Consider the following 14,006-nt stretch of genomic DNA (forward strand, 5'->3'; position numbering starts at 1 on the left):
GCAAATCCCCAAGGAGAGTCGTAGTGTGTCCGCGGTTGCGATGTCCAGGCCTGACCTTCCCAAGACTGTATGGAAAAAGGAGGCTCCTACCACCATTTGCACGCCCCCTGCAAGTGCTGGAAGGAGCACCACCAGTCCAGTTGCTGATATTGAGATTGAGGAAGTCACTGTAGACATACACCAGGATGAGCAGGATATTGGTGTAGCTGGCACTGAGGAGGAAGTTTATGATGAGGATTCTGATGGAGATGTGGTTGGTTTGAATAAGGCACCAGTGGAGACAGTTGTTGTCCATGGGATGAAAAAGCACATTGTATAACTGGGCAAAATACAAGAAAGCCACCTCTTCGGTGTGGAATTATTTATCCACAAATGTGGACAACAGGTGTCAAGCCATGTGTTGCCTTTGTCAATCTGTAATAAGTAGGGTTAAGGATGTTAACCACCTAGGAACATCCTCCCTTATACGTCACCTGCAGTACATTCATCCGAAGTCATTGTCAAGTTCAGAAACTTTGGGTGAGAGCGTAAGCAGTCCACTGACACATAAATCCCTTCTTCCTGTTGTACCCAAGCTCCTGCAGGCCACACCACCAACTCCCTCAATGTCAATTTCCTCCTCAGACAGGAACGTCAGTAGTCCTGCAGGCCATGTCACTGGCATGACTGACAAGTCCTCTCCTAACCGGGATTCCTCTGGAGGATCCTTGAGTGGTACGTCTACTGCTGCTGCCACAGCTGTTGTTGCTGCTGGGAGTCGATCGTCATCCCAGATGGGAAGTCAGATGACCACTTGTACTTCTTAAACTTAGCAATTGACTGTCCACAGTCCTTTGTGAGGAAGATGAAATATGACAGCAGTCACCCTGTTGCAAAGCGGATAACTGAGGCCATAACAACTATGCTGGTGGTAGACGTGCGTCCAGTATCCGCCATTAGTGCAGAGGGATTTAGACAGCTGATGACATTTTGTGTCCCCTGTACCAAATCCCATCTAGATTCCACTTTACTAGGCAAGTGATTCCCGGACTGTACAGGGACATTAAGAAAATGTCCTCAGTGTCCTTAAAAATGCGGTTGTACCCAGTGTCCACTTAACCACGGACAAGTGGAACAGGGCAGACTAGGGACTACATGACAGTGACAGTACACTGGGTAGATGAATTGCCTCCCGCAGCAACAACAGCAGCGGCACCAGTAGTAGCATCTCACAAATGCCAACTTGTTCCTAGGCAGGCTACGCTGTGTATCATCAGTTTCCATAAGAGCAACACAGCTGACAACCTCTTACGGAAACTGAGGGACTTCATCGCACAATGGCTTACCCCAATTGCATTACATTTGGGTAAATTCCAGCACGTCCCATGTTTTGCACATACAATTAATTTGGTGGTGCAGAATTTTTTGAAAAATGACAGGGGCGTGTAGGAGATGCTGTCAGTGGCCCAAAAAATTGTGGGCCACTTTCGACATTCAGCCACTGTGTGGCGAAGAATGGAGCACCAGCAAACACTCCTGAACCTGCCCTGCCATCACCTGAAGCAAGAGGTGGTAACGAGGGGGAATTCAACACTCTATATGCTTCAGGGGATGGAGGAGCAGCAAAAAGCCATTAAAGCCTACACATCCACCTATGATACAGGCAAAGGAGGGGGAATACACCTGACTCAAGTGCAATGGAGAATGATTTCTGTGTTTTGCAAGGTTCTCAAACCCTTCAAACTTGCCACACGTGAAGTCAGTTCAGACACTGCCAGCCTAAGTCAGGTCATTCCCCTCATCAGGCTTTTGCAGAAGCAGCTGGAGAAATTGAAGGAGGAGCTAAGACGGAGCGATTCCATTATGTATGTGGGACTTATAAACCCTCCATCCATATCTAAAGAAGCCTTAATGTGTGGTGCACTCTTTTTTGTTTCATGAATAAATGAAAACATAACTTTTATTATTTTTATTTAAGAAAGATTTTTCAATAGGCATGACATAAGGCAACTGATTGTCAGCTGGGAAAGACAAAGAATTAATGAAAGATATAAAATAATTTATATACCAGCACTTCCTATGTATAGGTAGAGCAATAATTGATATAAGCAAGTGAAATATAAAATGGATTTAAACACAGGTTTTATTTATCAAATGTATGAGGTCCTTTCACAACGGGATTGTGATCTCAGAAAAAAACTCTTTTAAAGCTGCTTCCTGCAGAGCGTTACTACTGCATACAACCTAAGTGCTCCCTGCAGAGTGTTACTACTGCATACAATCTAAGTGCTCCCTGCAGAGCGTTACTACTGCATACAACCTAAGTGCTCCCTGCAGAGCGTTACTACTGCATACAACCTAAGCGCTCCCTGCAGAGCATTACTACTGCTTACAACCTAAGTACTCCCTGCAGAGCGTTACTACTGCATACAACCTAAGTGGCCTTTTCTGGTAACCGCTGTCTTACAATAACCACTTTGTTACTACCCGTAGCGTATCACACAATAAGACAGTGTTACTACCTATAATGTATAACAATGGGATCACTCTCAAAGGCACAAAGAAACATATATGTTCAATTCAGCACATATGTAATAATATTGGTATTGAGAGGAAATGTTTCCTATAACAAGTATATCATTGTAAAACCCAGGCACCGATGTGATGAAGCAAACATGAAACGTACGTCATCGGAAAGCTCAGACGTACACTGTCTCCGGGTGTGTGGCTTTCAAACCCCGACCCGGCGTCTGTGCTCTCGAGCGGCTCCCAGCGCAGCGTTACAGGTCTCCTAGCGGTACTGACACCGCTCTCTGCACAGCGCTACAGATTCCCCAGCGGCTCTGACACTGCAGCCACCATTTCGGGCAGGTACTCAGACGCCTCTCTCATTCCCGGGACACCGCTCACCTCCTCTGCAATGTGTACCCGCAACAGGGGAGGGAGCGACTGATCCCGGGGACAGAAGCTGCTGCACTTTATCTTTCCTTCTGCTCTGGTGCTTTCCCTGCTCTCATTGTTCCCAGTCACTGCCCCACGGCACATGGGATAAAAGTAGAAGGGGGATTCAGCCTATATACACCAGAGCTTCTTTATATCTATCAGAGGAACGATCTCTATCAGAAGAATGGTATAGCACTGTTTATATAACAGCATATATTATCATTATTACAGGCTGCTACTCTCTCCCCAGCCTCATTCATTCTTCAGATGTTATATTTCTGTAGCGGGTGCTGGAGATACAGAAAGGTGGTTCTCCTGATTTGTGGACTCATTGCATACAGACGTCATTACTAGTCACTGGTTACTACTCGTTATCTGACTGATTTATATTTATATCAGTCGTCACTCAGTGATTGGCAATAGTATTGTGTAGATACATGTTGGGACAACTTAGCAGGCCTTTGGAATGAAACAGGCAGAAAGCTGGATATTATCTATGCACTAACCTTGGGATAATATAATGTATACCTTGCTCTGTGACAGGGTTTCATATTGTATACCTTGTTACAGGGAACATCCCTTCTCAATAACAATATTGTCACAGAATTGATACAAAGGTGTAGAATTGGATATGCATGCCTTAGAGAACTGTGCTGTGTTACAGGGTTACACATGATATGCTCAGTCACAGGAGAACACCTTTTATTACCAACAATATTGTGTTATTCCATGTGCATATCTTTGTGATGTGGTCAGTTATCAATTTATATATGTACTGAATGGGTAACACATGTGATTGAGGATTCTGCTCTGGTACAGGGTTTTACAATTATATACTTGGTATAGGAAAACATATCCTCTCAATACCAATATTATTACATATGTGCTGAATTGTACATATATGTTTCTTTGTGCCTGTGAGAACGATCCCACTGTTATACATTATAGGTAGTAACACTGTCTTATCGTGTGATATTCTACGGGTAGTAACAAAGTGGTCATTGTAAGACATAGTGGTTACCAGAAAAGGCCACTTAGGTTGTATGCAGTAGTAATGCTCTGCAGGGAGCACTTAGATTGTAAGCAGTAGTAACGCTCTGCAGGGAGCACTTAGGTTGTATGCAGTAGTAACGCTCTGCAGGGAGCACTTAGGTTGTATGCAGTAGTAACGCTCTGTAGGGAGCACTTAGGTTGTGTGCAGTAGTAACGCTCTGCAGGGAGCACTTAGGTTGTATGCAGTAGTAATGCTCTGCAGGGAGCACTTAGGTTGTGTGCCGTAGTAACGCTCTGCAGGGAGCACTTAGGTTGTATGCAGTAGTGACGTTCTGCAGGGAGCACTTAGGTTGTATGCAGTAGTGATGTTCTGCAGGGAGCACTTAGGTTGTATGCAGTAGTGACGCTCTGCAGGGAGCACTTAGGTTGTATGCAGTAGTGACGCTCTGCAGGGAGCACTTAGGTTGTATGCAGTAGTGATGCTCTCCAGGGATCACTTAGGTTGTATGCAGTAGTAACGCTCTGCAGGGAGCACTTAGGTTGTATGCAGTAGTAACACTCTGCAGGGCGCAGCAGTAAAACATTTTTTTTCTGGGATCACAATCCTGTTGTGAAAGGATCTCATAAATTTGATTACAAAAACGTGTATTTTAAATTCCTTTTATATTTCACTTGCTTATATCAATTATTGCTCTACCCATATACCCATACATAGGTAGTGCTGGTATATAAATTATTTTATATCTTTAATTTTTTTGTCTTTTTGTCTTTCCATGCTGACAATCAATTGCCTTATGTCATGCCTATTGAAAAATCTATATTAAATAAAAATAATAAATGTTATGTTTTAATTTACTAATGAAATATAAAGAAAAAGAGTGCGCCACACATTAAGGCTTCTTTAGATATAAGCCCACTAGCTGTTTCTTCTAAACCCCCTAACCAGTCATTGCAATTTGCTTAATGGCGTACCTCCAACCAGATTAGCTAATCTTTGGTATTAACACTTTTGGATTATTCCCTCTATCGGTTGGTTCATACATAGAAGGATCATAAAACAATTATCATTTGGGCCTGTGCATAGTCCCTCAGACTTAACGTCTTCCCTGGAAATACTTGTGGATGGAGCCCTTCATTCGCTTTGCCAGGATTCAAGGGTGGTCAATCTGTTGAAATCAGAGCACTACATTTTGGCCACCGTGCTCGATCCTAGGTTTAAAGCCTACGTTGTATCTCTCTTTCCGGACACAAGTCTGCAGAGGTGGAAAGACCTGCTGGTGAGAAAATTGTCAGCTCAAGCGGAACGTGACCCGCCAACAGCTCCTCCTTCATTTTCTCCAGCAACTGGGGCTGCGAGGAAAAGGATAACATTTCCGAGCCCACTCGCTGGACAGAAAAGTAACAATACAAGTGACACATTAACAGGAAATTGTTTCTGTCACCATAGCGACAATTATCTGGAAATAAGATAATACACAGACACATAAAAAGACTCAACGGAAATCTTTTGTTTTTAACAACTTTATTTCATATCTTTAATACACAGATTTTTCTCTATATTTTAAACTTCAATAATACTTTACTCTGCACAACATGGACAAAATATTCTTTAAATCACAGAAACAATTCAAGTTACATTATGGTATTGCAGGTAAGTAAAACAGATCAGGAGAGCCAAAACCCTATGGGGGTCATTCAGACCCAGCCGCAATAGCAGCCCGCAGCAGTTTGCTGGTGGTGGCAAAATGCACATGCGCAGCGACCGCACAGACACACACATTGCGGCCGCATCCCTGAGGGGTGAACGCGGGTGGGCCGGGACCATTTTCCAGGGGCTGCGTGATGTCACATCTGCGTTCATCTCTGAGTAACCCCCTATAAGCTTCCAGAGTGCACCTCATATCTCATCTTTTCCAAGTTACTACAAATGATATGAGATCGGTAGCAGCACTACTTTCAGGATTATTACACAGAACACACATAAAGGCTGACACAGCAAATAACAGTAACACATACAAGGGATTAATTAGAAATAAGGAAGCATAATCATCATTAGGTCTAATTATCAACTGGTTCTGTGCGGGACCCATACACCTCTTTACTGCCTCCAGCAGACCCCGGTACTGCACTGCAGCTCCCACCCTATCTCCCCCCTCACTACTGCCACTGCCCTGTCTCTCCCCACTACTGCTACCGACTTATCTCCCCCCACTATTGCCTCCGCCACATCTCCCCCAACTAGCCCCTCCTACTACTGCCACCCACCCCACCTCCCCCACTACTGCCACCGCCCTGTCTCCTCCCACTACTGCCATCACCATTTCTACTTCCACTACTGCCACTGCCCTGTCTCCTCCCCACTACTGTCACCCACCCCACCTCCCCCCACTATTGCCACTCAGGGACGTGCAGTGATCTAAATGGCTCAGGAGGTACTGGCTAGAGCCAGATTTACACACAACATATGAGCCAAAGTGTACATGTGGGCATTATACACAGGTGCAGCAGTATATACATCTGGACATTATACACAGGTGCAGCAGTATAAACTCCTGGAAATTTGGTGAGTTTTGATCAGAGATGTGCGAAAAAGATACACAGGTGGGGCACTGCCTCCCCTGCCATAGACTTTTTACTCCGGAGTTTTGGTTATAAACATGATTAGAATAATGCAAAGAAGATATTTACAACATAGTCTTTGTATTTTTCGTATACAGTAAAAACTCTTGCACAAACATTAGTATAACAGGAAAGGCTCTGCCTCACCTCACTGCTGCCACTACCCTGTCTCCCCCCACTACTGCCACTGCTCTGTCCACCCCCTTCCCCCACAACTGCACTTGCCCTGTCTCCCTCTGACACCTCAGCGCTGCTTGGGGACAATATTACCCATAGACAGTGCCTCAGGCAGCTCCTGCTACAGCACTAGTGCCACCACCCTGTCTGCCCCTCTGACATTTCAGCACTGCTTGGGGATTCTTGGTACTGCTGGTAACAGTCCTTCATCTCCAGATGGAAGTAAGAAAGCAGGGCAGTAAGGAGGCAGAAGCTGCTTCTGGTACCATGGACCCTGGTCATGTAGGGCTGGGAGAGTCAGTAAGATTATGTAATAGAGTCACCATCTTACAGGCAGCTGGTGAAGGGAGCAGAGAATGGGTGTTATGTGGCAGGAACGGGCTGGTTAGGTAACAGCCTGGCTGCTGCATTCTGTACAAGCTACAAGCGGTGCAATTCTTTTGCTGGGAGACCCAGGTAGAGGACATTGCAGTAGTCTATGCGTGATGATACAAGTACATGTATGACTGTAGGTAGATCTTCAGAGGGAAATAAGTACTGGAGTCTGGCTATGTTCCTCAGATGAGGATCTGATTGTGGCTGATATCTGATGTCTAAGTGTCACTCCACCATCCAGGACACCAAGATTCCGCACATGATCAGCATTTTGTAACTCTGAACCCCCAAGCGTAAGTTTGGTTGGTTTACAAAGCTGAACTGTAGCCCTGCCCATTGTTGGTGAGCTTCTATCATAAGGACATGTTTCACCAGGACTGAGTCACAGCCAACTGGCATCACCCACACCTGGAGCTCAGCTAGACAACCATTTAGGATTGGTACTGGGTTCTCAGTACCCAGAGCAAAAGACAGGTCATCTGCATAGCAGTGGTAGATGAGGGCATGACATCTGATTATTTCACCCAGTGGTAACATGTATATTGCAAAAAGCAAAAGAGATAGGATAAGAACCTTGAAGAACAATGCATGGCAATGATGAGTATACTCCAGAAGATTAAAATGGTTCCTCACCTGAGTGATGTCTAATTTGTGCAACAAGAGCTGATTTATTTCTCAGAGTATATAAATGGCCTCTCACCTGTGTGAGTTCGCTGATGTCTAAGAAGAAGTGATTTCCGTGTAAAACATTTCCCAGAACATGGAAATGTCTTCTCACCTGTGTGACTTGTTATGTCTAACAAGAACTGATTTGTGTGCAAAACATTTCCCACACTTAGTGCAAGAAAATGGCTTCTCACCTGTGTGACTTCTGTGATGTATAACAAGATCTGATTTGTGTGCAAAACGTTTCCCACACTCAGAACATGGAAATGGCTTCTCATCTGCATGACTTCTGTGATGTATAACAAGATCTGATTTCCGTGCAAAACATTTCCCAAACTCAGAACATGGAAATGCCTTCTCACCTGTGTGACTTTTCTGATGTGTAACAAGATGTGATTTTTGTGTAAAACATTTGCCGCACTCAGAGCAAGAACATGGCTTCTCATCTGTGTGACTTCTGTGATGTATAACAAGATGTGATTTAGTTAAATAAGATTTCCCACACTCAGAGCAAGAAAACGGTTTCTCACCTTTGTGACTTTGCTGATGTGTAACAAGATGTGATTTCCGTGTAAAACATTTCCCACACTCAGAGCAAGAAAATGGTTTCTTACCTGTGTGACTTCTGTGATGTCTAACAAGATGTAATTTTTGTGCAAAACATTTCCCACACTCAGAACATGGAAATGGCTTCTCACCTGTGTGACTTTTCTGATGTGTAACAAGATGTGATTTTTGTGTAAAACATTTCCCGCACTCAGAGCAAGAAAATGGCTTCTCACCTGTGTGGCTTCTGTGATGTCTAACAAGTTGTGATTTACTTGCACAACATTTCCCGCATTCAGAGCAAGAAAACAGCTTCTCACCTGTGTGACTTCTGTGATGTATAACAAGATCTGATTTGTGTGCAAAACATTTCCCACACTCAGAACATGGAAATGGCTTCTCACCTGTGTGACTTCTGTTATGTTTAACAAGAGCTGATTTGTATGCAAAACATTTCCCACACTCAGAACATGAATATGGCTTCTCACCTGTGTGACTTCTGTTATGTTTAACAAGAACTGATTTCTGTGCAAAACATTTCCCACACTCAGAACATGGAAATGGCTTCTCACCTGTGTGACTTCTCTGATGTGCAACAAGTTGTGAATTCTGTGTAAAACATTTCCCACACTCAGAACATGGAAATGGCTTCTCACCTGTGTGACTTCTCTGATGTCTAACAAGACGTGATTTCCGTGCAAAACATTTCCCACACTCAAAACATGGAAATGGCTTCTCACCTGTGTGACTTCTCTGATGTATAACAAGATCTGATTTGTATGTAAAACATTTCTCACACTCCGGACATACTGGCCTTTTACCTGCCTTACCTGTGTGTGGGTTAATACACTTTGTGTTCTGTGTAAAACATTTGGTATCTATAGAACATGGAAATACTGTATCTGTCAGATCTATAACAGATGCACCAATATCAGAGTGATTAGGAGAACATTTCCTAGGATCAGAGGGATCAGCTGATAGAGCTGGATGTATAATTGGAGTAATGGGGTTATCTCCTGGAGAGTCCTGTCTACTGTCATTATCTCTTATTTCACAATCCGGGGATAACATTAGATGTTTTTCTGAGATATTCCTGCTTGTGTGTCCATCTGCTGGAAATAAAATACATTATGGAAATGTGACATTATCTGTAACAATATTAATCTTGTAAACAATAGGAGAAGACGACTCTCTGGGACACTTAATTGTAAATGTGTGTGTATAATAAAACATAACTTTTACTGAAGGCTGTATAATATTGTGTCTCAGACTATCATTGTGTCCACCCTCCTGAGAACACTCACAATAACAAATGTAATATTATAATAGGACTTAGATATCTCTCTCTTGTACTGGTAACTAACCATGAAGTATAAATGGAGATGTAGTCACTCGCCAAGTCCTATGTCAGCACCAATGTAAAACAATGGATGGGGAACATATTGTATGAATTGGAGATTCTAGATGAACAATAACCTCAGGCGTATGAGCTGATGGATCAGAGAAATGTCTCCTAACGTTACTCCTGGAAGCATTGGTAAGGTAGCATTCCTTTATGTGTGTGCTCATACGCTGGTAAGCCTGTACATGTGTTACTCACCCTTATATAAGGTATATTGCTACAGCAGAGTAGGTGTGGAACAAGGTACTTTACATGCAATATACCATATGATATCTTGTAATCATCATCTGCTGGGTTATAATCCGCTTCCTCTTACGTCCTAGAGGATACTGGGGTCCATTTAGTACCATGGGGTATAGATGGGTTCTTTGGGAGCCACTGGCACTTTAAGAGTTTAATAGTGTGGGCTGGCCCCTCCCTCTATGCGCCTCCTACCAGACTCAGTTTAGAAAATGTGCACGGAGGATCCGGTCACAGCTAGGGGAGCTCCTAGGAGTTTTCTTAGTTTTTTTTTATTTTCTGGAGTTAGAGAGATTACAGGAAGGCTGCTGGCAACAGTCTCCCTGCTTCATGGGACTTGGGGGGGGGGGGGGGGTTGAGAATAAGAACCAACTTATGAGAGTTAATGGTTCTCTACTCCGCTGACAGGACACTGAGCAGTGTGAGGGTGCTGATCGCAAGCCCACTGCTCACTCCCACAACACGGCCACCACCCCCTAACAAAGACAGAAGAAAGAAAAGTGGTGAGTACAGCGCCGGCATCACCAAGGCCATGGCGGACATGATGCTCCTACGCAAAGAGGGAGTGACCATAATTCCATAACTGAATGATCTGCTGATAGAGGCATCTTCCAAGGAGAATCTGTTGCAGAGTATTGCGCTCTCAACTCAACTACTCTGGGATCATGGGTGGATCCTGAACCTTCCAATGTCCCATTTGGAATCGACAAGGAGACTGCCCTTCCTGGGGATGATATATGCACAAAAAAGAAAACAAGATTGCCTAATATTGGTGCACACTACTGTCAATAAAATATAACTTTTAATTCTTATTATTAAAAAACCTTTGCGAAATATTAAATAAAATATAGAAATGAAAAATAGAGAAAGTGTTTAAAATAAATGACTTCCTGCACACGGGTGTCCGCTATGTTGTAAATTCTATGTGTCTCTACGATACCCGACTATCTGTATATAGAGGTTATAGTTATCAGTAAATGTTCTACACTTCTCAGTAAATGTTCGTATCTTATTCCTTATTGTCCTATATACATATTTCGCAAAGGTTTTTTAATAATAAGAATTAAAAGTTATATTTTATTGACAGTAGTGTGCACCAATATTAGGCAATCTTGTTTTCTTTTTTGTACATATATCATCTCATCTTGCCTATGGTAGCACCCCCCAATAAAGAACAGTTATTTAACTAAAATAGATGGTACTCGAGGGGGTCGATTCTAAAAAATAAGCGATTGGTGCGACCTCCTCTTCCTTTTGTTTGAATGCACTTCCTGGGGATGATACTCGACACAGAAGTGCAGAGGGTGTTTCTACCGGTGGAGAAAGTGTTGGTGATCCAATCAGTGGTCCGGGATGTCTTGAAACCTCCCCGGGTATCTGTTCAGGGCCGTCTTTTCGTATGGGCTCAATGGGCTCTTGCCCAAGGGCCCCAGGAGTAAAAGGGCCCTGGGCTGATAGCTGAGGGTCCCCTCTTTCCAAGGTTACCAGATTTTTTAAAATCGGCCCTGGGGAACCGGAGAGATCCAACTTTAAAACAGTGGTCCCCATCCAAGCCATTTAATTGTCCTTCCCAGCCAGATATCTCGGGTTCTGTCTGACTTAGATTTTTTCTGAGGGTATACGCAAAAAGCTGGGACTCTCCCCTTTTGGTGAACACTGGCAGCTTGTCTCTTCTATGCCCAGAACCAGAGATATCAGCCTTCAAGCAGCTTGTCTCTGCTCCAGCTCCACACGCCTGGTATGCAATTTTATATTTTTGTTGGTGGATTGCTCTGGCACCTGAACTCTGATCCCCAAGTCCCCATTACCTCCTGGGACTCTAGTTTTTTGCATCCCATTAAAGTTAAGAAATCTATTTCCAGGAACTGGAGATATCTGCAGTCAAGCAAGCTGCCCTCCGGACAGAAAATTATTAATATTAAGCCCACTCCACTATCAACCCCTCCCCTACGTATTAAACATTCCCTACCAACCTGAAAGTCATGTACCAGGGCCCCGTCATTCAGCCCAATGTCCCCTTCTACAGTTTAGTGTTCTCATTCCTGCCCCATCTGTGCAGGAAAGGAGTAATTAGCAGACATTATTTCTCCAGGTCCTACATGCTGAGCGAAAAATAGAACACCCCCTACCGCCCGCGGGACATCAAAGCTGCCGCTGACAGCACCCCCACCCCTACTGCTGGAGGATGGGTAGGGGCCCCACTGCATTGCTTTGCCGAGGGGTCTACACTGCTGTTAGGATGGCTCTGTATCTGTTCATCAGTGCATTCACCTGGGGAAGATGGTAGCCTCCTACGAGGCTCTACAATATGGAAGATTCCATGCACGGTTCTTCCAGCTGGATCTCCTGGACAAGTGGTCAGGATCGCATCTTCACATGCACCAGCAGATATGCCTGTCGCCGAAAGCCAGAATTTCACTACTCTGGTGGCTGCAAACTTCTCACCTGCTCGAGGGCCGCAGGTTCTGGATTCAGAATTGGATTCTTCTAACCACGGATGCAAGCCTCAAAGGTTGGGGAGTAGTCACCCAGGGAGAAAATTTCCAAGGAAAGTGGTCAAGCCAGGAATCTGTCCTTCCAATAAACATTCTGGAACTAAGGGCCATATACAATGGCCTTCTACAAGTGACTCGTCTTCTGCAAGATCGAGCCATTCAGGTTTAGTCGGACATCACAGCGGTGTCCTACATACACAGGCAGGGTGGAACAAAGTGCAGGGCTGCAATGTCAGAGGTAACAAGAATCCTCCTCTGGGCAGAAAGACACGTGATGGCACTGTTGCGATCTTCATTCCGGTAGTGGACAACTGGGAAGTGGACTTCCTCAGCAGACACGATCTCCGTCCAGTAGAATGGGGCCTCCACCCAGAGGTATTCTCAGAGGTAATACGCCGATGGGGTGTACCTCAGATAGACATGATGGCCTCTCCTCTCAACAAGAAGCTTCGGAGGTACTGTTCCAGGTCACGAGACCCACAGGCAGTGGTGGTGGTCGCCTTGGTGACTCTGTGGGTGTTCCAGTCAGTGTATGTGTTCCGTCCACTTCCACTGATCGCAAGGATTCTCAAACTAATAAAAAGAGCAAGAGTTCCGGCGATCCTCATTGCTCTGGACTGCAGGGGCCGTTTGCCTATCAAGACTTACCGCGGCTACGTTTGACGGCATGGAGGTTGAACGCCATATCTTAGCTCGGAAGGGCATTCCAAAAATGGTTATTCCTACTCTGATCCAAGCTAGGAAGGGAGTAACATCTAATCATTACCATCAGATTTGGAAAAAGTATGTGTCTTGGTGTGAATCCAAGAAGTTTCCTATGGTGGAGTTTCAACTGGGACATTTTCTCTTCTTTCTGCAAGCAGGTGTGGATGTTGGCCTACGCTTAGGCTCCATCAAGGTCCAGATTTCAGCCTTGTCTATTTTCTTCCAGAAACAATTGGCTGATATCCCTGAGGTTCAGACTTTCTTGAAAGAGGTTCTGCACATCCAACCACCCTTTGTGCCTCCTAGAACACCTTGGGATCTTAATGTGGTGCTGCAGTTCCTGCAATTGGATTGGTTCGAACCTTTACAGGAGGTGGATGTAAAGTTTCTTACTTGGAAGGCGGTCACATTGTTGGCCTTGGCTTCTGCCAGACGTGTGTCAGAATTGGGGGCATTGTTGCACAAGAGCCCCTACTTGATTTTCCATGAGGATAGAGCTGAGCTCAGAACGTGTCAGCAATTTCTCCCTAAGGTTGTGTCGGCTTTTCATATCAACCAACCTATTGTGGTGCCAGTGGCTACTGACAACTCAATTACCTCAAAGTCCTTGGATGTCGTGCGGGCTTTGAAAATCTATGTGAAGAGAACTACTCATCACAGGAAGTCGGATGCACTATTTGTCCTTTATGATCCCAACAAGATTGGGTGTCCTGCTTCTAAGAAGCCAATTTCACGCTGGATCAGGCTTACTATCCAGCATGCTTATTCCATGGCAGGATTGCCAATTCCAAAATTTGTTCAGGCCCACTCTACCCGTAAAGTGGGTTCTTCCTGGGCAGCTGCCCGGGGTGTCTCGGCTATTCGGC

At 44.5% G+C, this 14,006-nt stretch overlaps 2 protein-coding genes across 2 annotated transcripts in view; one reads left to right on the forward strand and one right to left on the reverse strand.

Annotated features, from left to right (window-relative positions):
- The window catches only part of LOC134984895 (zinc finger protein 260-like), a 250,744-nt gene that overhangs the window by 32,614 nt on the left and 204,124 nt on the right, over window positions 1-14,006 (forward strand). The window lies entirely within an intron of this gene.
- The window catches only part of LOC134984893 (zinc finger protein 850-like), an 89,128-nt gene continuing 82,558 nt past the window's right edge, over window positions 7,437-14,006 (reverse strand). The window contains exon 3 of the mRNA XM_063950368.1: window positions 7,437-9,049. Coding sequence (XP_063806438.1) covers window positions 7,861-9,049 — 1,189 coding nt within the window. The 3' untranslated portion in view covers window positions 7,437-7,860. The remainder of the gene's footprint in view (window positions 9,050-14,006) is intronic.

The sequence above is a fragment of the Pseudophryne corroboree genome (assembly GCF_028390025.1).
Source record: "Pseudophryne corroboree isolate aPseCor3 chromosome 3 unlocalized genomic scaffold, aPseCor3.hap2 SUPER_3_unloc_9, whole genome shotgun sequence".
Classification (NCBI taxonomy): Eukaryota; Metazoa; Chordata; class Amphibia; order Anura; family Myobatrachidae; genus Pseudophryne; species Pseudophryne corroboree.